At 35.6% G+C, this 26,373-nt stretch overlaps 1 protein-coding gene across 1 annotated transcript; it reads left to right on the top strand.

Moving 5' to 3' along the window:
• The first annotated feature begins 17,149 nt into the window (after positions 1-17,149).
• On the top strand, positions 17,150-18,511 carry LOC149159193 (stem-specific protein TSJT1-like). The gene is made up of 4 exons (XM_089434227.1): positions 17,150-17,448; positions 17,533-17,764; positions 18,294-18,326; positions 18,443-18,511. Exons 1-4 carry the CDS (start codon positions 17,150-17,152, stop codon positions 18,509-18,511), a joined length of 633 nt encoding a protein of 210 aa, XP_089290353.1.
• The last annotated feature ends 7,862 nt before the right edge of the window (positions 18,512-26,373 follow it).

Here is a 26,373-nt window from a genome sequence, read left to right as displayed (position 1 = left end):
TGGGTTCCAGACCCAGGTAAAAGGAGAAATCATTGGTTATACTTCATGCAATTAATATTCTCTCATAGACAGATGGCCTCTCTACTCCACATGGCTTTGAAGGACAAATAAGTTGACAATTACAAGTTTCTTGTGGGTCAGGAGGACCTCAAACGTATTGTGCGAGATGTCATATACGATATGGATGACATTGTTGTTCGGCTAAGCAAAATCAAGCACTACATCAATTCAAATTTAGATACTAATTCTATGGCGCGCCAGAATGGTGAAGCAATCATTGATGCCACACCAAACAACATGGTCAGCGGAAATACTTCTCCAGATGATCCAGTGATCATCCTTGATGAATGATTGCTCCTGGTGCTCTTCCACTATCCAGGTTACTGTGTTGGGCTACTATGTTTTCTAGCTCTTTCATGTTCTTAGGATATTCCGACGCATAGGAAATAGTTAAGTATAACTTGGTCTAGTATAGAGTTAGGTAAAGTTTGTTTCTTTACTATGTACATTTTGTAACTTACAATCCGACGATCACAATATGTAGTGATCCGATGGCTCATTCTCTCCTCGGTATTACCGACACTTGATCCGTGGCTTAACACCCGATTGGTCCATGATCTCTATTTAAAGAGCATGGAGGGTCATTTGTAGGTTAACTGTTCATGAGAGAAGCTTATGTAAATTTTCATTCTTTTATTAATAAATTGCCTGAAGTGGTCGTGTTGGCTCAGGCCGTGGACTGTTTCCCTCTTTTAGGGTTTTAACCACGTCAAAAGTATTGGTGTATTGATCTGTGATCTGTTTGTGAGAGGTGTCCTTTGGTGTTCTATCAGAGGAACTTACCGTGTAAATAACTACATGGTATCAGAGCTATTTGAGGGCTCTGTCCGTTGGTGATCCAAATCTGAAGCCGGTAGAACTGCATCCGACCACCGTTGACTATATCTATTGTTTCTGACTACTTTTGGGCTGAGAGGACTGCTTTGTTGTGTTGGGAGCATCTGTTCCAGTGAGGAACCCCTTTCATTTCACGCGAAAAGGTTTCTGGTAGCCCTAGCTACGTCATTTTTAAGATCTGGAGGTATACATTGTTTATTTGCAATGTATAGTTATTTTCTCTCTGTTTATTTCGGTTTCGGTTTATTTAGAATTTTTTATTACCAGATCTATACCTTTCATTTCTGCGTATGCTCTTTGTCCCATGACTCTCTGCGATCTGGGCAAATCAAAAACAGAAAGGAAGGATTTTTCTCATGCGTATGCTCTTTTCCGCTGCGCCTTAGTGTGATCTCGAAAAATCAAAAACATTAAGGAAAATATTTAGTTTCTGGCTAAAGCTAACTTCGATCCGCAAGGTTCATTTTTTTTTTGTATGTCCGTGTTGGGTTTTGTGTTTTTTGTTTTGTAGGGAAAAAGAGCTTTCTCAAACCAAGCACGCAACCCAAAGCTTCAACCCCCCTCTCCCTCTCTCTCTCTCTCTCAAACTTTTTGTATAGCTCACTTGGTCCAAAGCTAATTTATGAGAGTAGAGGTCTTGAGTTCAAGTCTCCTTTTTGTGGGGGCAGATTTTTCATTTCCGCACATTCCCGCACTTCGTCGGCATCTTCATCAAATTTTCTTCAAAAAGCCATAACTTCTCCATCCGGAAGACGTTTTCAGAACCGTTTTTTTTTAAACAGCCTAATTTTTCGAGATATTTCCATTGGAACACTTCGTATCAGCATCTATATTTTTAGTTTCTGTTAAAATGGAAAGTCCATTCCAAGTTATTCTTGACAGCACCAACTACTTCCAATGGTGGTCCTACATTGTGGATTTACTTAGAAGTAAAGGTCTCTACAGAATAGCCTCAAGCCAAGAAACCAAACCGAAAGATGAAGATAAGGTAGATAAATGGGAAAATAGGCAAGATCAAGCACTTGGGTTGATAGGGATGTCTATTTCTCCAGATCTTAGATTCCATATTGCAGAACTTGATACTCCTGATGAAGCATTGAAACAGATTACTAAAGTTTTTGGAATCAAAAATGAACTTAGAGCCCATCAACTTGAAAATGAGTTGCTTACATTGGACCCCAAAAATTTTTCTTGAATTGAAGATCTTTTGTCCAAGTTCAAGACCCTTAGACTTCTCTTGGAAGGTGTTAAGGTTAAGAAAGAAGATAGTAACCTTATCTATTCCATTCTTACTAAGTTGGGACCAGACTACTCTGTGTTTGTTTCCACCTTCCATTCTACAAGAGAAGCCTTCATTTCTCAAGGAAAAGACTACAAGTCCCCTTCCTTTGATTCTTTTTGTGATTCTTTAATAAGAGAACAAGAAAAACTCTTACACCTTGGTCTTCTTAATCTTGAAAACTCTTCCAAGAAAGCATTAGCCGCCCAGCAGCAACCAAATCCAAAGAATCCTAAGAAGTTGTATCCTAAAAGGAATGGTCCTGAACCAAACAAGGGTCCTAAGCAATCTCAGCCTCAAAATAAAAAATCATTTCAACAAAATGATAAGACAAATAAAAACAAAGGGAAGAAGATTGATATGCATTGCAACTTTTGTAATCGAGATGGCCACTTAGAATCCAAATGCTTTAAGAAAATGGAAGCCGAAGCAGCAATGAAGAAGCATAACATCCATTTGGAGCACTCTTCAACTTCAACTTCATCTTCAGGAATGGCACTTTCTGCATGTGGTTGTCAAGCATCTTGGTCTGGCTATGCACCAAATGTATCTTCTTCTTCTCATTCTCATGAGTGGCTCATTGATTCTGGAGCTTCTTATCACATGGCCAAAAACAAAGCCATGTTTTCTTCTTTAAATGATTGTAACACCAAAAATATATATGTTGGTGATGATAGATATCTTAGTGTTGTAGGGACTGGAACTATTCATATAGACAATGGTCAGTTTAATGATGTATTATGTGTTCCAACCTTATCCTGCAACCTTCTATCTGTATATCAGATAACTCATTCAGGTGAAGGTAAAATCGTTGAATTTTCACCTCACGATGTTGTAATTAAGGACCTAAGAGATCCTAGACAGATTTTAGCTACTGACGTTGCTGATGGTTCTACAAGGTTGTATAAGTTTCACAACTTTGGGTCATCAAATCTTCCCTCAGTATTTGTTGCTCATAAGGATGAAGTGATCAAACTTTGGCATGAGTGATTTGGTCACTTAAACTATCGCTCCCTTCAGAATCTATGTAAAGAAAATATGGTGACAGGTCTTCCAATGGTATCTTGCAGAGATGGTGTTTATTCCAGATGTGTACTCGGAAAACATCATCGGGATAGTTTTGAAAAACGTGCCTCTTGGCACGCCTCAGCCCCTTTACAGCTCATGCATAGTGATTTATGTGGTCCACTTCCAGTTGTTTCACTCTCTGGATATAAGTATTTCTTAACTTTCATTGATGATTTCTCCAGACGCACTTGGGTATACTTCTTAAAACTCAAGAGTGAAGTTTTAACATGTTCTTGGCCTTTAAGGCCTTTGTTGAAAAACAATCTGGACATAAAATTCTTAAGCTAAGATCTGATAATGGCGGAGAATATGTTAACAACAAATTCATCAAATTTTGCACTGAGAATGGAATTCAAATGCAACATACTGTTCCATATACTCCACAACAAAATGGTGTAGCTGAAAGGAAGAATTGCACCTTAAAGGAAATGGATAATTGTATGCTTCAATCTAAAGGACTTAGTCTTAATTATTGGGTAGAAGCAATTAACTGTGCAAATTACATAATAAATCGCACTCCTACTAAGGTTTTAAAGAATATCACTCCAGAAGAAGCATGGAGCTCAATTAAACCAGATGTAAGTCACTTTCGTGTTTTTGGAAGTGAAGCATGGGCCCATATTCCAGATGAGAAACATAAAGCTTTAGAACCTAAGAGTGAAAAATGTATTTTTGTTGGATATTCTGAAGATGTCAAAGGATATAGACTTATTCCACTTAAGTCCAAAAATGTTATCATTAGAAGAGATGTAAAGTTTGTTGAAAATATATCGGCCTACGAGCCTAGTTCGGCGGATGTGCCACCTCTCCCTATCTCTTCTACTTTTGAAAATATTTCTTCTTCAGATGATGAAAGCGAGGATGAAAATCCTCCCCCACCTTCTAAAGATCCTCCTTCAACTCCTCAGCTTCCAAAATGGGTCCGTGCTACTTGGGATGCAGCAGGTGATCTTGCCGGTGATCCTATAGATCATCAACGTACACGTTCTCAGTTTGATAGAGCCTCTTCTTTACTGGCTCAAGCTTCAGTGAATTATGATTCTGACACCTTTGCAGAAGCTTCAAGCCATCCAGATTGGGAAGTAGCTATGAATGAAGAATATCATTCATTATTGGCAAATGATACATGGGATCTTGTTCCTCTACCAAAGGGACGAAAACTTGTTAGATGCAAATGGGTTTACAGAACCAAGTATGGACCAGATGGGAAAGTTGATAAACATAAATCTCATCTTGTTGCTAAGGGTTTTTCACAAGTTGAAGGCATTGACTATACTGAAACCTTCTCCCCTATTGCCAAAATGAACTCTATCCGCCTTGTTCTTTCCCTTGATGCCTCCTTCAAATGGGAAGTCCATCAGATGGATGTTAAATCCGCCTTCTTGCATGGGGACTTGCATGAAGAAATATATATGGAACAACCTATTGGCTTTATACAAACAGACTCCAGCCTTGTATGTCGGCTTAAGAAATCCCTTTATGGTCTCAAGCAAGTTCCTCGAGCTTGGTATGCCAAAATGGATAACTTTATTTTAGAAAATGGCTTTTCTAGGTGTCATTCTGACAATACTGTCTACACCAAGAAAGTGGGAAAGTCTCTTATCATTCTTGTTCTTTATGTTGATGATCTTATCCTGACTGGTAGTGATCCCAACCTTATAAACCATGTGAAGTCTAGCCTTAAAAGGAAGTTTGAAATGACAAACTTAGGACACTTACATTATTTTCTTGATCTTCAATTCTTGCAATCCAAGGAAGGTATTTCCCTTTCCCAGTCCAAGTATGCCTGTGATATTCTATGCCATTTTCACATGGAAGACTGTAAGCCAGCCTCTTCTCCCTTTCAGTCTGGAGTCAAACTTTCAATCACTTGTACTTCTCCTGAAGTTGATGCTACCTTATACCGTCAACTTGTAGGAAAGCTTTTGTATCTAACCCATACTCGTCCTGACCTTTCCTTTGTTGTTGGCCTTGTTGCTCGGTTTATGCAAAACCCACGTGAAAGTCATTGGAAAGCAGCTAAAAGAATACTTCGTTATGTTCGAGGTACAGTTCAGTTTGGGATTCATTACAGTGTTGAAGCATCTCCTCTATTGGTTGGTTTCACTGATTCCAATTGGGCTGGTGACCATGATGATCGAAATTCTACTGCAGGTTATGTGTTCACTCTTGGTTCATGACCTATTACATGGGCTTGCAAGAAACAAGGTGCCATTTCTCTTTCTTCAGCAGAAGCAGAGTATTGTGGTGTTGTAGAAGCCAGTAAGGAAGCCTTGTGGCTTCGTCAGATCCTATCAGAGTTTGGCTTTCAACAGCAGCATCCGACTACACTTTGGTGTGATAATTAAAGTGCCATTCAACTATGCAAAGATCCAGTCCAACATCAGCGCAGCAAAGACATTGAACTGCACATGCACTTCATCAGAAAGCTCATTCACGACCATGTTCTTGAAGTGCAATATTGTTCAACAGATGATCAAGTTGCAGACATCTTTACAAAGGCTCTCACAGAGGCGAAGTTTACTAAACTTCGATTTATGGTTGGAGTTCAGGAAGTTGTCACTAAGGGGGGATAGGCTCTAGTGCCTCCTTCCTTCTCCTATTGTGTCATATTTGTAAATCCTTCAATCCTATCCCAAGTTATTCTTAAGGGGGGATGTTAGGATATCCCGACACATAGGAAATAGTTAAGTATAACTTGGTCTAGTATAGAGTTAGGTAAAGTGTGTTTCTTTACTATGTACATTTTGTAACTTACAATCCGACGGTCACGATATGTAGTGATCTGACGGTTCATTCTCTCCTCGGTATTACCGACACTTGATCTGTGGCTTAACACCCAATTGGTCCATGATCTTTATTTAAAGAGAATGGAGGGTCATTTGTAGGTTAACTGTTCATGAGAGAAGCTTATGTAAATTTTCATTCTTTTATTGATAAATTGCCTGAAGTGGCCGCGTTGGCTCAGGCCGTGGACTGTTTCCCTCTTTGAGGGTTTTAACCACGTAAAAAGTATTGTTGTATTGATCTGTGATCTGTTTGTGAGCAGTGTCCTTTGGTGTTCTGTCTGAGGAACTTACCCTGTAAATTACTACACATGTTATGTTTGTTTTCTATTACTGTAGTATGTATGTTTCGCCAATGGTTAACCTTGTGTACTTGTAATTTCTACTAGCTAGTACTTCTGGTTTTTGTTGAACGTCGGGGAATTTGCTACTCTCAGTTATCTTGGGATATTGACTTTCTGGCTGACAAAGTCAACAATATGCTACAAAGCTCATTAGTTGTAAATTATATTTTTTGAATATCAATAGAAATTATGGTCATATATTACAAAAAAAAGAAAGATAAAGGAGCCTACCAATAAGAAATTTTGGCCAAGTTGACACTTTTATAAGCCAAATTCAAGGTAGCCTTTAGGGTAGTCTTTGTTTTCAAGATTAAAGTTTCAGAATGATAAGCCAATGATAAGGAATATTTCACTAAGGTAGAAGAGGCATTGAATTACTAGGGAACCTTGTCCCACCTCGTCATCATTGAAGGGATGTGAGCAAGACATCCAAGGAAATTCATACATCCAATCTACCAAATATTCTAGGCTAAGATTGATGAGGTACTAGTTATATTATCTTTGATATATTTCTTAGTGTTATTAGATAACTGGTCATATTATACTCTTGGTTTTTCTCTACTTTATATTAATACAAAAATATATAATTTATCAAAAAAATATTAAAATCTAATTTAACATTATCATAACATAAGTAAATTTGAATAAACACACTGATTTTATTTATTAATTAGGAAATGATTCCATAAAATTAAAGTGCAAAATTGTTATCCACGAGGTCTTGGATAGATAGTGATCGAGTACTTTGTTAAGACACTCCTTGATGTGAAGTCATCGGTTCAATTCCCTGCCCTGATCAGGGTGATATATTGGACATGATGAAGATGTAGTCCTACCAAGATTACAAAACAAAGAAAGTGTTTTTTTTTAAGTCCTCAAAGAATTGTGGCTCAATTGCAGTTTACTTACGCTCTACAAATCATAAAGAATGTCACAGGTTTATGGATTTTTTTATTGAGTAGTCTTTAAGTGCACCTTTTTGGAAAAAATTTCTGTTTATTTTCCAATCTAATTTGTTTAGAATCCGACAAGGATTCATTGAAATCACAAGTTTGACAGGTGAACTCTTCACAATAGAAGTGCCCCAAGGGTTTAAGAGGGTGTTGAATCCATATATGCAATCAAAAAACCAGTTTAGACAACATAAATCAAGATTTTGCCACAAAATGTTTCACTGAGTTATGGCCAAAAATCCACTATTAACTCCAAAAAGTCACACTTAAAGACTTCTCTTTTTTTATCTTATTTAAGATCTTAACCTTTGTTTATGGCTTATGAGTAAGTGGTACAAATGTTAAAAAGGTGTTTTTTTAAGGTTTTAGAGGTTTTCATTATCATATCAGAAACATGATGCAGTGATGATTAGTTGTGAAAATGAGAAAATAGTTATGAGGAAATTTTGGTTTTTCCCTAAAATCCAAGTTGTTAGATCCATCTCACTAAACATGTCCATTACTTGAACATCAAAAAGGCTTAAATCTCATTTATTTTTCTTTTGGAAACCTCAATCTTTTTGGGAAGGTGTTTTGATACTTGTCAAAGGAAGCTTATATTGTTTTTGTTTTTAGGTCAAAATGTTTCGAATTTAATTAATTTTGAAAGTTTCGAACATATTCTATCAAATTTATTGAAATTTGAAAAGAATACATATTAAATTGAATATTTAGAAGGAAAAAAATGTAATTTTTATTTTATTTTATTGGTGGTTATACAATGATAAACAATTTTTATGGGATTTTAAATAGATTTGTCAGAACTAAAAAAAAAACATTATACCTACACATAGGTGAGCGTTGATATCTTTGTACTGGGTTTCATTGTTTACTTATTGTATTGATTTATATTTATAGTTTCTGAAATGTCTTTGCATAGTCTTCTGATGTAAAATATTTCTTGTTTGTACATGTTTCACGTAATGTTCCATTCAACTACGACAAACCTTCATCACCAGATAGAAATGGCAAGAAATATTTACCAGTCTATATGGTATTTAATACCCCTAAGAGTACCTTTAATATCTGCATGGTCAGCCTGAAGTACAGCTCTACATCAGCAGATGATCATGCATGAGCATGAGCATGGGAAAGAAATATTTACCAGTCTATAGGGTATTTAATGCCCATAAGAGTACATTTCATCTGTGCATGGTCATCTTGAAGTACACATTTGCTTTGCATGGATTTGGCTATTGTAAAGCCACCACATAATAGGCATTCATTATGTGGTGACTTGACAATAATCAAATTTGTACAAACTAATTGTTAGGTATATAGGAATGGGGTAATTACCATGCTCATGCCCATGCATGATGATCCATGGATGCACAGTTGTACTTAAGGATGACCATGCAAAGATGAAAGGTACTCTTAGGTGTTAGTTTGACAACGGTTTTTTTGGTAAATGTAGTTAAACGGTTTATGTAACGGGTAGTTTAGTTATGTATGTAACGGTAGCTATTCATGAATATATTGAATGCCATGTAGTGTAAAACTCATTGTTCAATAAAAACAGTCCGATCCAATTTCAGTTGAGCATTCGATTTCTTGCTATTCTCTGTTTCTCTTTTCATCTGTCTTGTTGTTCTATGTTTCTCTTTTCATATGTTCAATAAGTGGTATGTTTAACTACGTTTGTTTACCCAAGTTCGTTGTCAAACTAACAAACTCCACCTACAAGAGTAAAGACATAACCTGTAGTAGATCTTCTTTTGTCCAAATCACCTGCATAGTCAGCATCTACATATCCGCAAACTGAAAAGGTTGAAATTTTTTTAGACAGCAGTATTGTAGAATAGCAGATTGAAAAGGTTGTTCAGAAATTTATTTTTTTTAAGACAGCAGAGATTGAAAAGAGTGTTGTTTTTACAAATGTTGTAGAAGAACAAGTTTGCAAGGGATTTGCACGAATGTTGTGAAACTAGAAAAACAAAAGGGTTTGCAAGAAACAAAGGATTTGAAACTTGTCTTTCTGTTTGAATTGGGGAAGTTATTTTTTTTAGAACGCCTGAAATCCTAGGAAGGAGGAAAATGGCCAAGATGTCGAATGCAAGATTCGAGGTGGAGAAATTCACCGGAAAGAGCAATTTTGCTCTTTGGAAACTGAAGGTTAAGGATCTGCTTGTGCAACAAGGGTTGCACAAGGCATTGGATGGGGTTACTAAGAAACCTACAACCATGACTACTTCAGACTGGGAGGACTTGGATGCCCGAGCTCTCAGTACCATCCGGTTATGTCTAGCGGATGAAGTTCTCTTCAACATCGTTGAAGAGACTACGGCGTCAGGTTTGTGGGAAAAACTTGAAAACCTTTATATGACAAAATCATTAACCAACAGAATTTATCTGAAACGACAGTTATACAGTCTTCGAATGAAAGAAGGTTCAATCGTTGCAGAACATTTGAATGTTTTTAATACACTAATTTGTCAATTAACAAATATGGAAGTCAAAATACAGGAAGAAGATAAAGCCATAACCTTGATGTGTTCTCTGCCTGAATCATGGGATCACTTCGTAACCTCAATCAACTTCAGCTCTGTTGATTCCTTGAAGTTTGAATCAGTCGTGGGAGCTCTTCTGTCTGAAGAAGTACGAAGGAAATCCAGCACCGATACAACTACATCAGAAGCCATGGTCGCTAGAGGATGCTCAAAGGAAAGAGGAGACAAACCAAGGGGGTCTTCCAGATCGAATTGAAGGGCAAAAAGTGTAAGGAAAAATGTTGGAACTGCGGTAAAGTTGGACACTTGAAGAAGGACTGTTGGAAACGGAAGGATTCCGAAAACCTGAATAACGAAGTGAATCAGGCTGATTTAGGTATTGTAGACGAAGTTTTATCTGCTGAAGAATTGTGTATGATAGATGAAACTTCACCTGAATGTAATGTCTCTCAGAGTTTTGATAGCTGGCTGTTAGACTCTGGTGCTTCGCATCATATGTGCCCACATAGAAATTGGTTTACTTCATATGAAAATGTAAACGGTAGTTCTGTGTTTATGGGTAACAATATGTCATGTCAGACTGTTGGGATGGGAGATATCAGGATTAAGATGTATGATAACACAGTTAGAACATTAACTAGTGTTAGACATGTACCTGATTTGAAAAAATTTAATCTCTTTGGGAGTGTTGGATTCAGATGGTTATAAGTTTACAGGTCAGGATGGCGTCTTGAAAGTCTTCAAAGGTGCCCTTGTGGTTATGAAGGTAGAGAAGGTCGGGAATCTTTACAGGTTAAAAGGAAGTACTCAGGTCGGTGAAGCAGCGGTTGCGTCAGAAAAGGAAGAAGCAGGTACTCATTTGTGGCATCAGCGTTTGGGTCATATGAGCGATAAAGGTCTTCACATACTGATGAAATGTAAATCTCGAAGTACTCAGGTCGGTGAAGCAGCGGTTGCGTCAGAAAAGGAAGAAGCAGGTACTCGTCTGTGGCATCAGCGTTTGGGTCATTTGAGCGAGAAAGGTCTTCACATACTGATGAAATGTAAATCTCTTCCCGGTCTGAAATCCTTGAATTTAGATTTCTGTAAACATTGTGTGTATGGGAAACAGTGTAAACAGAGATTTAAAGTTGGCAATCATAATAGTAAAGATGTTTTAGACTACATTCATTCTGATCTGTGGGGGCCTTCCCCTGTTATGTCATATGGGGGTGCATTGTATTTTTTTAACGTTCATTGATGATTACTCTCGTAGAGTTTGGGTCTATATGCTAAAAAGGAAAGCTGATGTATTCAATGTCTTTAAACAATTTAAAGTAATGGTAGAGAAAAGAACAGGCAAATCTACTAAATGTCTAAGAACTGACAATGGTGGTGAGTTCACTTCTGTTGAGTTTGAACAATACTGTAAGGATGAGGGCATTGTTAGACACAAAACTGTTGTTTATACTCCTCAGCAACATGGTGTTGCTGAGCGTATGAATCGGACTCTTATGGAAAGAGCCAGAAGCATGATCAGCAATGCTAACTTGCAAAAGGAGTTGTGGGCAGAAGCAGTATCTACTGCTTGTTATTTAGTTAACAGATCACCTTCAGTAGCGATTGATTGTAAAATTCCTGAAGAAGTTTGGACAGGTCAGTCTTGTGACTATTCTCATTTGAGGATATTTGGCTGTGATGCTTATTCTCTTATTCCGAAAAATCAGCGTTCAAAATTAGATCCAAAGTCAAAATGTTATGTCTTTGTTGGGTATGACTGTGCAGTGAAAGGATATAGGTTGTGGGATCCTACATTGCGGAAGATAGTCATTAGTAGAGATGTAATATTTGATGAATCCTCTTTGTTAAAATAAAATGTTGAAAGAATTGAACAGGAACAGGTATCGCCGAGTCAACAAGTTCAGTTGGAGGCTAGATCTTTCGGTGACAATCGAAAGGAAGGAGAGACTTCTGGAGACAAAGGTGTTGAAGACACAAAGGAAGTCGTTAAAGCTTCTGAACCAGTGTAAGTTTCTAAACCAGTTCAGCAACCAGTCACTCTGAGAAGGTCAACAAGGGAAAGGAAAACTCCCAAAAGGTATGAAGATTCTGCTTCATCTTTTGCTTTGGTTACTGAAGATGGGGAACCGTCTTGTTATCAAGAAGCGATAGATGATACAGATAGCGAGAAATGGAAAAAGGCTATGGAAGAAGAAATGGACTCCTTAGCCAAGAACAATACCTGGGATCTTGTAGAGCTTCCTGAAGGGAGAAGTGTTGTTGGATGTAAATGGGTCTTCAAGCTAAAACGGAAAGTTGATGGTAGTATCGAAAGATATAAGGCAAGACTGGTAGCAAAAGGGTATTCTCAGGTTGAAGGTATAGACTTTCATGAGATTTTTTCTCCAGTTGTAAAACTTGTTTCTATACGTACTGTGTTGGCACTAACTGTGTTGCTTAATCTTGAGTTAGAACAGTTAGATGTTAAAACAGCTTTTCTACATGGTGATTTGAACGAAGAGATATATATGGAACAACCAGAAGGTTTTGTACGAGGTCGCAGCGGAAGATTAGTTTGCAAGCTCAGAAAATCATTGTATGGTCTAAGGCAGTCTCCCAGACAATGGTACAAGAAGTTTGATTCCTTCATGGTGAGCCAGAACTTTATAAGAAGTGAGTATGATCATTGTGTGTACTTCAAAAGTTTCAATGGCATATTCATTATCTTAGCTTTATATGTTGACGATATTCTTATTGCAAGCAAAAGCATGGAAGAGATCAATAGGTTAAAGGCTCAACTCTCTAGGGCGTTTGATATGAAGGATCTTGGAGCAGCAAAACATATCTTGGGCATGGAGATACACAGAGACAGGAAAAATGGTAAGCTTTGGTTATCACAGCAGAAGTATGTGGAGAAGGTACTTGAAAAGTTCTCTATGAATAATGTGAAACCTGTTAATGTTCCTCTAGCTTCCCATTTTAAGCTTTCTTCGGTTTTGATTCCTAAAGCTGATGAAGAAAAGCAGTATATGTCTCATGTACCATATGCAAATGCGGTAGGCAACTTAATGTATGCAATGGTATCTACAAGACCTGACATTTCACATGCAGTTGGAGTTGTCAGAAGGTTCATGGCAAATCCAGGTAAAGAACATTGGCTAGCAGTGAAATGGGTGCTTCGATATCTAAGAGGCACAAGAGATCATTGCATCGTCTTTAATGGTAGTGAAGGATCAGTCTGCAGATATGTAGATGCTGACTATGCAGGTGATTTGGACAAAAGAAGATCTACTACAGGTTATGTCTTTACTCTTGCAGGTGGAGCAATTAGTTGGATGTCAAAGCTTCAAGACACGGTTGCATTGTCCACTACCGAAGCTGAATATATAGCTGCTTCAGATGCCAGTAAAGAAGCAATCTGGTTAAAGGGTTTGCTCGATGAAATTGGAAGAACGTAGGAGAAAGTGAGTGTACTTTGTGACAGTCAAAGTGCTATTCACTTGGCCACAAACCCTGCCTATCACAGCAGAACTAAGCACATTGATGTGAGATATCATTTTCTGAGACATGTGATCGATGGTGGCAAAGTAGCTCTTAAAAAGGTCCATACACGAGAAAATTGTGCAGACATATTCACAAAGCCAGTTACAGTAGAGAAGTTGCGGTGGTGTTTAGCTTCTCTTGGCTTGCAGGAGAGATGATGAATGGGAAAATTGTTGTCAAGGTGGAGTTTGTTAGTTTGACAATGGTTTTTTTGGTAAATGTAGTTAAACGGTTTATGTAACGGGTAGTTTAGTTATGTATGTAACGGTAGCTATTCATGAATATATTGAATGCCATGTAGTGTAAAACTCATTGTTCAATAAAAACAGTCCGATCCAATTTCAGTTGAGCATTCGATTTCTTGCTATTCTTTGTTTCTCTTTTCATCTGTCTTGCTGTTCTCTGTTTCGCTTTTCATCTGTTCAATATTAGGGGTATTAATTACCCTATAGACTGGTAAACATTGCTTGCCGATAGAAATGACAAGTGAAACTTTAATGTTTTGTAGGGTTTATAAAAGATATTTTTAGCAAATTGTCATGACTCGATTTACTTTGGCATATCTCCCGAAAGATATAACTAAAGTAGTTTCTCATCTAACTATTCTAGGTTTATTCTAGGTTTGTTATATACACCAAGGTAACCCCATTTTATGTATGAATCTTATATATAAAATTTATTTCCATCATATCGTATCATTTAACTATGGCGTATTCTACTAAACTATCGAAACAATAACCACCATCCTGACTTGGAGATGAAAAGTGTCCGTACGTTCATGGTGGGTTTCAAATTTGAGGGCTTAGCATAAAAAATCATATTACAACCATAAGTGTTTTTTTCCCATTACACTCCATTTTAGACTCCAGATAAACCAATTATATTTTCGAAAACCAATTATTTGCATAATAGAAGGTACATCTGATTGGAGTGAATAAAAAAATGGAATAATTTATCTATGGTTAGGAAGAGAGAGGATGAAGGGAAATGAACAAAAACATATCAATGATGACATTGAAGACTATAATCTAGGTTTCATAAAAGTATAACATAATCGCATATGTTTCCTTTTCATTAATTGTGGACATGATTGTTGTCCATTTCATGGTATTTATGTTAAGAAAATATTTCCTGGTCTTTCTTTTTTTTAAAGATTGGATTTCGCACCTCCTGGCACTTAATCATGATCAAAGTGTGAAATTAGATGATTTCATCCAGAGGTGTTGTGATTATAGCGTTTTTATAGGCTATCACATTAGATTAAAAAAAGATTTTTTTATATGTGACATGCCTTTCGATGGGTAAGGAAACTCACCTTATCTCAGGTTTAATGTTGTAATGGTGTTGTAATGGTGTTTTAGAGTTACTCTCTACACAAGAAAACAAATTAGCATGAGAAACATAATTTTTATTATTATTAGTCCTATCTTTGTAAAGGCACGATTCTAGCAATCGATTTTCTTTTGACTACCTTTTACTTGAACTTTGACCAATATATTTTCTAATATTTAACTCTATATATATATATATATATATATATATATTCAACATTATTAAAAAATTAATTTGTAATCATCTCATTGGTTCATATTTTGAAAGTCTTATTTCCACCTTCATGACATGAGTGTTAGAAGATTATATATATATATATATATATATATATATATATATATATTCAACATTATTAAAAAATTAATTTGTAATCATCTCATTGGTTCATATTTTGAAAGTCTTATTTCCACCTTCATGACATGAATGTTAGAACATAATGGAATAATTAGCCAAATTCTATGCCACGTCTGAGATTTGTGCAACTTCCATCACTATCATTACTCCAAAGAGAGCTTCGTTAATGTAATAATTTTTAGTTCTTTGTGAGTAAATAGAGATGCGGAAATCACAAATTTTCAGCTATCTTAAACAAAGAAAAAAATTGAAGTTATCATTCTCGTTTTCAATACTATCGTAAGAAAGTTTTTCATGGTGTCTGGGTCTTAAATAACACACTAAATCTAGTTTTTACTGGAGCATTCAATTGTGAGCGTTTATTATCCTTGTGCCTTTACAACCAATCCTCCTTTGATTTAGAATTCAACCATTTTCTTTGCAGTTACTTGGCGAAAACAATTAAATTTCCGCTGACTTCATTGATCCGGCCAATGTGTTCCCTAGATTTGGCACAACTAGGACCTTCGATGACAAGAAGAGAGAAATTCATGTTGCTTTCTTCGGCAACGTCGCTCATGAGACTAACTGTATGTTTATACTATTATTTTCTCGAGACCTTAAAATTTGTAGATTGGGGATTTCATTTTAGAAAGATGATGACTGACTATTGACAATTCTCTGCTACGTCAAGGAGATAAAGAAATCCGATTACTGCGATTCAACCAATACATAATATCCATGCGCAGATGGGAGGGAAATACTATGGTCGTAGCCCCTTGCAACTTAGAGGGTATGTATATAGATTTAAGAGTGTTAGAGTACATACTCCATTTAAGTTCATTTAGGTAAAATATTAAATGTTGAGTTGGTATATATACCAGCCATTTTTAAAAATTTATTTGTCAACTATTAGTATTTAATGTTGAGCTTCTTCCAGTTTATTATATAGACAATGCTTGTGTGTTTGTAATTATATTACAACTGATATAGAACATGTTCACTATTTCTGGCAATTCCAGTTTTTAAAGTTTTTATAGTTTTAAATATATTTATGGTAAGATAATTTAGACTATAATAATTTAGACTTATTATAGTAGTTTATTATTTATCAATTTTTTTTAATAAATATCATTATTTTATTGATTCAAATATCATTTCATCATTTGCAATTAATTATTAAGATGAAATATTGAAATTAATTATTAAGATGAAATATTATTAAAGAATAATGTTAACAATGTTTAATATGATATCATTTATATATATTTAGGTCGATAGGCCTTCCTATGCATCAACAATCGTCAACACTTTTACTCTGCTCCGTTCGATCAAGTGAGACACTTTCAACCGTTGATTTGAACCTTTGAATGAACACACTAAAAGATATTTCTTTGACATCTAGCTATATTAGACTGCTTTTTCCCATTTATGTTATTGTTTCCGTTTTCATCTACACTTTGACTGCTTTTTCCCAATATCGATTGAGTTGCCTTCTTTTCACCTCAGAGTTTTGTTGTGCAGTACGCGGCATACCGCTCATTCCAAGTTTCACTGCCAGAGCAACTTTACATCTATTAATGATGCCGAGGGATAAAGCAATTCGAAGTTCAACGCTTTACCCTTAATAAATCTTCTGCCACCTAGTTTTCATGTGTTTTAAAATGTCATTTGCATGATGCAGTAGTAAAGAAGATCCCTCACACTCAGTCGTAGAAACACCGGTGCCTCAAAAGGGGCACTGAAGATGGATCCCCAATCCGGTCACATGTAAGTACTCCTAGAAATCCCCTCTCAACTGGATTTCAGTATGGATCTATTTATTTAACTGCACGTTCACATTCTAATTATTATAGTAATGGCTTGCGAGGACACATTTTTTCATTCATTCATGTGTTTCGTCTATTCTAACTAACTTGATTCTATTCTTCTACATACTTGTGCAAGTCTGTTCTCTGTAACAACCGAGATCGATTCGGCAAAAGGTTAGTAGTTCCTTGCCTGTATTTCTTGTTTATTTCTGTGGCATGGCTGCATCTTCAAAATGGGTTTCTAAGCAAGATGAGTTCTTCTCAAGCGAGCGTGTTCGAAGATATCTACAAGGATCTTTGGACATGGTCTTTAATTCTCTAAATTGGCAATTGGCTCCATGGTATGTTTCCGTTCAACTGAATCCCCGTCGTCTCCGCTAGAAACAAGCACAATGTTCTTCTGTGTCTTATCATCTCTGTATTTGTTTCTGACTAAAATGCTTACAGTATTGAAGAGATCAGTGGCACAAGACCCTGAGGAATTGACGAGTCCCCATGTTGAGGTTGACCAGAGGAAAAATGGCATCAATCTGGTTCAATCTTTTGTCTCTGCTAATTCTGGAACCGTCTGCATTAACCTTGGGGGTGTCAGTGCCATGGCCTACACTCCCGCGTGTCAACCTCTCTTGACACCCAGGCATCTTTTCTCTTCTCACTTCCTTTCTTTAATCTCTCCTTTTGTAAATATCTTCTTATCGTTGGTGATTCTTGAATTTTGCAGATCTTTGGGAGTTGTAGATGACATATTCGAGGGCATCTTGGACAACGTAGCGATGGTGAGGCAACGATATGGTCTGAACAAAATTGCAAATGAAGTGGACATTGTCATAGAAGCGTATCGGACTCTTAGAGATCGGGGCCCCTACCCTGCAGATCAGGTCGTCAGAGATCTCTCTGGAAAGTTTGCCTTCGTTCTTTACGACTCCACTTCCCAGGCTTTCTTCACCGCAGTGGTATGCTTGTCATTCTCATCCCTTCATTTCCTATTTTTTAGATTGAGATTTTCCATTGAAATATGGAACATAAACCCTTAATTTTTTCTTTGGCTGACTTGTTGCAATGCATATTTCCCCCAATCTACATGCCTAGATAATAACATAAATTTGAGGCTTCCCAATATTTTATCTCTGGAATTTTAGTACTCTTTTCATCGAAATCATTTTTCCTGATCGTGCAATTGACGGGAGAAAATATAAGACCCTGCATCTTTTATTTAATCCATAGGTTTTACCATTTCAGTAGGGTACACTGGTGGACCTTCTGGCCCTGCAGACTCCTTCCCATCTGTTCTCTTTTTGGAGTTGCTTTGCATTCATAGCTGGGTTATGATGAGATAAGATTTAACAAAGTCAAATTATATGCCTCGACAAAAATCTATACATAAATTTGACATTCAAATTAACTTGTGGCGTGAGGCCAATGTGGAGATTTTGCCAGACTTCCAGTCAATTCGTGGTCTTTTGGCGAATTTGCCAATCACAGGTTTCAGGCTCTATCCTCACTGGCATCAGTTTGGTAACGGCAACAATTTTTAATTTAGCATTCATATTTATTGTGACCTAATGGAACTGTGGAGATTTTGCCCGATGTCCAGTGAATTCGTGCCCTTTTGGCGAATTTCTGAATCACAGGTTTCAGGTTCCGTCCTCACTGGCGACAGTTTGGTAACAACAACATTTTTGCAGTATCCATTAACCTGAGTTTTTGGATATTATGATTAGAAGGCAGTGGCTCTTCCAATGTCAATATACCCTGAAATGAATTAGCAGTTGAAATATTAGATTCAGATTTTATATTAAAGTCGAAGTAAGTGCCTTCTCTTTTAATTACACCGAAGGTGTCCCTATTGAATCAGTGCCATCGTCTACTTTTTCACTTTCCACCGTTGGATCTGTCAAATTTTTTCATCGTTGGATTGGATTTGTCAAAGCACGCTGTTGAGACTTATTGGAATTGTAATTAACTTGATCTCTTGATTTTGGGTAATTAACTTACTCTAAAATGAAATAACACATTCAATGTGTTCCTGAAAAGTAATTGCACAATGATCCAGTCCAAGAAAACATCCACAAACCAATTAATTCTTCTAGAAAAATTCAACAATTCCAATTTAATAATCCTATCAGCCTCTCTTTGTACCTTTTGGGACAATTGCTAGTTATTATATTTTCTATTTGTCCACATATTATATGAAAAAATTCTTTGAAAACTATGATATTGATTTTTTTATTATTAATAATTAATTTTGTAATCTTGAAAATGATATATAAAATTAATAATAAAAAATAACAAAATTATATATATATATATATATATATATATATAGATATATCATTTAAACCTTCAACTTGACTTATTAATGATTGTTTTATTATTAAATGCAATGTAATGTATTGTATTATTCTTCATTATGTTAATGCTAAAGTTAATTTGGTCATATAAATTTATTGGCTGATAAATTTTGATAGACATCCATCTACAATAAGCATCAAAATAATTACTATATGATGTTATTAAAATTTGAAAAATGATTAAAAAAAAACTAAATTATAACTTTATGTATTAAAATTTGAAAAATTATAAAAAGTAACTAAATTATAATTTTATGTATTTTAGCTGCGTATACAAATTACATCTACACATAAAACACAACTGTTCATAGATATTTTAATTCTTCTTTATTTTGTGTAAAATGCATTATCGATATCTAATTAGTCTATATTAACAAATAAAATTATGAAATGAGACAAACATTATGTTTTATGGAGATATAGAATAGAGTTATGTGGGATTGAGAATAAAAAATATCTATATTTGTATTGAGTATTTTCATGAATAGTATCCTATCACGTTACATGTACTTTGTTCTCAATTTTTTTGGTTTGTAAAGTACATATTTTTACATATATAAATTTTCATGTAGATGTATTATTAATTGAGATTTATTTATAGGTTCTTTAACATTTTATGTGAGACAAATAACTCTCTTTAATTGTTATTTGAGTAAATGAATTTTATTTGTATTTAATTTTATTTTTATTATTAAATTTGATAATATATGTAATAAATTAATGTTTGTCTTTTTAAACGGAGAGTTATTAGTTTATATTTTAATGCATAATTGTTTTAAAATATATATAATGGTTTTAATACATAATTTTGTATTTCATCTTTATTTTACTTTTGATTTTAACGATCCTTCTAATTTTATTATTTATTGGAATCCTTAAATTTGCAATAAAATTTTCATATAATTAGAAAGTATCCCTCTTCCAACTCTACTTGAATTCTTCCTTTGTCCATTATTTTTGAAATTTATTAGACTTAGTATGATAATATTTAGAAAAACCAAAAAAGACATTAATAAATATTGGTTTTTTATCTCTTTTTCAAAACATCAACAAGTTATGAGATGGTTAATGGTTGAATGCTTAAGCCAAAAGAAACCCAAGAAAAATACCTTACAATTTTTACATTATTAGTCCCTACCTAGGCAAGACTCTAGCATCATGTTAAGCGCTTGTGCATTGTACAAAACAATTTGTAATTCAGATCTATATTAACACGACATCCATTTAGTTGTACAATGGACATAATGTAAATGTGAATTAAAAAAGTTCTACCAAAGTTACCACTTCGTAATTGAATTACAATTTTTTATTTTTTATTTGGGAAAATATACATTGTCAAACTTTGTCATATAAATATGAATACAATTGTGCTTTGTAAAACACCTTCATAGAATAATCAAATTATGTTTCATATTGATTAATCTTCTCCATATTATATTAATATTGGTTTAAATATTTCACAATATGCTTTATATGTGGAGACCCAAGAGATAGTTCAGTTGGTCAAGTTCTTGTTGTTAAGTACCTCGCCTATCGGGAGGTCACGGGGTCAAATATCCTCGACACCCTTGGGGTTAGGAGTTGTTAGTTTGGCCAACGGGTAGATCCCTTCGAGTTGATCTACCTAGATTTTCCCGTGGATGTAGCGGCCAGTCAATGTCCGTGAACTGCCTTAAAAAAATGCTTTATATGTATTATGCTAGTAGCTTCTATATGCAAAATATATAGCAACATAATCCTTAATTTCAATGGTAGGGACTATGTTGCCTTGCAAAAATTGTTATAGGGCGTAAACACTTTTTTGATCAATGTTATTATCAAATGTGTGAACATCATTTGGATTTGTTTGGATTGTATAATTAACAAGTGTGTCAAATTCTAATCACTTATTAGAATGGTTTTGTTGGACACAGATTGTCATTGATGTCAATATGGCAATATTCAAGGAGTAGACAGAGCCACCAGAGGAGCAGATGGAGACGAGAGAAGCAGACAGAGTTATAATATCTCCACTTATCGTAGGCAGCCATGGGTGAGATTCAAAATGCAAAGGAAAGTGAGAGAGCTCTCCTCAATGTTCATGTTGATAACAAGAAAGTTGTGCTTGGTGCGCTTACATATGGGAAATGCAACCAGTTTTCGTTGGATATTATGTTTTCTAAACCTTTCAAGCTTTCACACAGTTATACCACAGGAATCGTCTTCTTCATTGGATATACCACAGTTGTAGAAGAAACAGATGGTGGAATGGGAGGATATGATGACTCAAACTTTTATTCTGATGATGATCGACAAGCTCAGGCTCTGATGCATCGTGTTAAGGAAAATGGCCAAAGAGAAGCGAGGCTTGCCAAGCCTGAGTCAATGAAAGATGGTGCAAAACAAGTGAAGCCTGAACCTGTGATAATTGATAAAGCAACTGCAAAGGCTAAGCCGGGGGAAAGAAAATCACTTCCTAGCAAGAAACTGGTGGAAAAAGAAGAATTCACTGATGATGAATGTGAGCCATCGGATCAAAGAGCAGCGGATCCAACGGTTGTCACACGCGAAAGATGCGCGGATGATAATGCGCGGGAGATGTACATGTAGGCGATAAGTGGTATTCCCCACATCGCCTTTGGGCCCAAGGCGGTTTCCGTATATGGCTACGCGATCCAATTAATGCGCGACACGTGGCTGAAGTGACGGGCGCGAAACCGCTGCGATTGCGCATTAATGCTTGAGCACTTAACAAAAGCGGGAGGCGCAATCATCGTTAGATCAAGCAGTGAATGTAATCAACGGTGGGAAAGAGAAAGACGTTTAATCGTGCGGTAAACATAGCGGAGACCATAAGGTCGTGGGCGATCGACGGTGGAGATCAAGACGGGGTTAATTACAGAGGTTTCCCACTGTTGTGACAGAGATTCCGTCGCGAATGAATTAACTTGGTTGTACTACTAGAACAGTTGAGGCACTGCTGTTAAACCCTTTCTCAAAAAATGTATTGAAGCATTGGATGATATGAATACTGTGTGACCACTATTCAACCTAATTGCTATCCATCTCGAATCCGAAGTGTTCTGTTGCAACCGTTCAGAAATTTGGGCTTATATCTTTTATTATCATAAGTCTTTCAAAGGTAGAAAATAGAGACATGTCCGTCGTTTATTAAATTCCTCGGAAGGACAAATAGAAGACAAAGACAGTAATGAGAAGAATTGGTCACAGCGATCAAGGAGGGAAGCTGAAAGATGAAGCGAGGCAGGGGAATCTACAACGTCCAAAGAGGAAGCTAAAAAAGTGGTGGAAAGTGGAAACGATCAGTCAGAGGTGCCTGAAACACATAAAAACAGAAACACAAGGTGAAGTGTTGGTAGAGTATGCATAATCTGTAATAGAGGAAGCCGAAGAACAGGCAAGAGGCAGGAGAGACTAGAGAAGCAGGAGAACTGGAGAAAGGTAGAAGCTCAACAGGGTTGGGTACAGAAAACTGCAGCAAAACAGTTGATACTAAGATTGGGTTGGAGCCCAAGAGGTTGGAGCCTCAGAAATGAATAGGACTAAAGTCATTAGGGTAGGTTCTCCTAAGTGCAGAACCACTGCAAAGCAGAGTTGGTGCTCTGGAGGTTGGAGCCTCACTAAAGTCCAAGTTGGAGCTTGGCAACTATCCACAGTCAGATATATATTTATATTGTATTTATTTCATTGTAATGTCTTGAGTTTTTAGTAAAAGCATTTATTCCAGCTACTGGTTTCTATGTTATGTGTATACATATTCATATCTATATATGCATTTGGCAATCACTAGAATAAAAATTGTAAGAAATACCGATTCACACCCCCCCTAGTGTTTCCAACAGATTTTACAAGGAAATTGTTTTGTGGAAGGATAACATCTTAACAAATGTAAATGAGGTATTTTTCTTATTATACTTGCCAAAGACAATTATATTGTAATTTCTCAAATTTTAAAATAAGGTCCATTACTTTTTTAAACCATAAATACCATGAATTTATCATAATTTTTTTTTCTTTTTTCTTTTCACATTCGAGTGTTCTTGGATTCTACAACTTAAGAAGATTTTTGTCACAAATTCTCCTCAATTTGAATCACAACTTCTATTCTCAGATTTTAAAGCTTATAAAAATACTTTGTCACCAATTTCTTTATAATTTTAAAATCACAAGTTATTTCTTTTAATTTTACAATTTTAATTTAAAAATAACAACTTTAAAATATATATATTATTCATTATTAAAAAATAATTTATATAAAATTAGAATATCATATAAGATATTAATAATTTAAACTCAAGCTTTGCATTCATGTATTATATTATCAATTTATAATTAAATTATTATTACTTCAAAAAAATTTAAAAAAGCTTAGGAATATTTCCCCTATGCATAGGGATAACAAATAGAGTTTAAACTTAGATATTCTTAGAGGCTCCATCTTAATGAATTTGCATGTTTACATAGTAGTATTATTCTTTTGATCATGGTTACAATAATTTTTGTTCTCAATTATTTTTTTGCATAAGATGGAGGTACTAAGCTTGATTTTAGTTTAAGTAAAAAAAATTCATTGTAAAAATAAGAGTGATAAGAATGAATGATTTGAAAGTTAATATAATATGATAAATATTAATGTTGTAAAGTTTTGGATTAGGAAAATATTTTTTATTATAATTTTCTTTTAAAAGTATTATATAAAATAAATTTGAAGATGGTTATTAGTAGATAAAACTTTTGAAAGTTAATGTTGTTTTTTTTAAAGCTTGAAATTTTATTAGTCAAAAAAGGTATTACAAAGGAGTATTTTTTGCCCTGGGAAACCAGACTAGTAGGACAAGTAGATATTCTTGAGGTTGTATAGACCTCGTCTAACCATATTGTTTGTGAGAAAAAAGAGGTTCCCAAAATACATTTGTTGCGCCGACCGGTGGTTGACATACAAAACAAAAAAATTGTGCATACACTATTTAAAGACTGCATTGCAAGAAATAGAGTCAACATGCATGTTGATCATTAGAATGATGTTTTTCCCATACTCACACCGGTCGTGGGGATTTTAAAATTCAATGTTAAATTAATATAAAGTGGTCAAATTGGTTGTATTGACCTAAATGCACAACCTCCCTTATGAAGGTCGTGAGGTTGACAAAGATTCAATGTCTTCCTTTTCTATGCAAATCGATTTGGTTAGTAACACTTTAAATGGGCTAAAGTAACATCCAAAATACAATGATTTAGATTTGAAACAAAAAAAAGTATTTGTTTAACAAGTACAAGGAATTTCCCCCCAAGACATAAGACACTCCTTGTGATGTTGTTGGTTCAAACCTCTCACTAACCCTATGAGTTGCATGATGAGCTACATTGATATACATCGAGATTATTATGATAGTAGTCAAAATTGACCCATATCATACAAATACATGCCCACATTAATTATTGCTTTCACTAATTATAAAAAAATAAATACAAAATATTTAAAACCACAATTATGCTGAATACAAATCCATTAATAAACAACTATATATATCTTTTAAATTCACAAACTTGACTGTTTGAAAATACAACAAAGATTTAACCCTATCAAAATCTCAAATAACTAATCAATTTCAATATTACCAATGATTAAATCTATTATATATATCTCTTCATCATAAATATATACCATTTTAGCATGTAAGTACGAAATCCATCTTTGGAGTCATAAATAGCCGAATCCATCATGCTTATCGTATCATCATGAAGATTTTTTACATAAAAATATGAGCCTTTAGGAAAGACTTATCATTTGCCTTCAAAATCTTTAGGTGTAGCGTAGGGAAGAAAACATGTTAGTGGGGTTTTAGGTATCACGTAGGAAACAAAACATGTGAGTGGACTTTTACGTGACTATAAAAGGGGAAAATAATAATGTTTTCAGAAAAGAGAATCTCATAAAGGTAAAGTTGATGGATTAGGAGCGGAGGAAACCAGAACAAAAGATGTCGGTCAAATCAGATCGTGAAGCTCACGGAGTCGGACCCGCGAGATAAAAGTCAGGGAAGTTGACGGAGTAGGAGTGGGAGAAACTTAGACCCTATATATATAGATGTGAGAAGTTTACATTTTGATATTTTATTTAAATAGAAAATATATATATATTTTGGATGGGGTGTTAGAAGAGTCAGATGGTGGGGTGGGTTGTTGCTATTTCATTTATCATTTGATTAAGAGATATAGCAGCCCATTCTTCTAGTTATCATACAACTCTCCATGAATCTCGATATATCTACTCTATGCACTATGTTTTAACAAACACCATTTTATTAGCCTCACCTTTGTCTAATTTTACTCACTCGGCCTAATACCGCTCGAGGATCAACCGACTCCTCCCTCATGTGAGTATTAAGTCGAAGCATGCCAAAATGATGGCATTTACAACTCTTGTAACAATAATTCAATACAACTTTTTGACCAACCACCTCAACCTCTAGTCTGCAGTGCCTCTTTCAGAATTTGTCAAACACCACTCAAAGATTTGGGCACCACTCTTCTTTGTAGGAAATGGCACACCAAGGGTGAATTCTCCGTCCCGGCGTCCCTGCTCATGATAAATTTGAATCTCAATTCTACCTCTAGATTTCCAAAGGTCAAAGATAGAAAGGATAGCAAGTCGACTAACAAATCTAACTCCATAGTAATGGATTTTTCCAATCTTACTAATAGTTGGCATCTTGATGATGTCCAAATAGAATCTCTTGGTCAATTGGATCCCACTGCATGTAGTTGGCTTGTCATAACTATTGTGCAACTCTGCTATGAACAATGGTACTCTACGTTGAACAAGTCTGACTCTCCCTCGGGATTTATTTTAACTCTCTCTCCTCAACATTTGTTAAGAGGGTCTGGTTCTCTTCTTTGGCCTCAACATTTTGCTCCACCTACGCATTCTTCACTCGTCTCCCTCAAGCTTTCTCATTCTCCTCTTGGATTTCTATTCCATGTGATATCATCCCCCATTAGCACTCCCTCTCATTTCCTTCCTCGCCTCTCAAGGTAACAGTTGACTTTGAGTCCTGGTGCATCTCTCCAGCGTGGCCTTATCTAGTTACTCACAACCTCTCCTTTTCCCTTCTCTATTCTATTCATGACATCTTTCCTTGTGTCCTTCGGCTCGGTGTCCTCCCCTGTGATACTGTTATGCCCCATCAGCAAGCCCGAGTCCAATAGAG

The sequence above is a fragment of the Pinus tabuliformis genome, chromosome 5_2 (genome assembly GCF_031772625.1).
Source record: "Pinus tabuliformis cultivar Carrire ecotype Pingquan chromosome 5_2, CPIR1, whole genome shotgun sequence".
Classification (NCBI taxonomy): Eukaryota; Viridiplantae; Streptophyta; class Pinopsida; order Pinales; family Pinaceae; genus Pinus; species Pinus tabuliformis.
The sequence above is the reverse complement of the archived record's forward strand: the minus strand, read 5'-3'. Positions and strand labels throughout refer to the sequence as shown.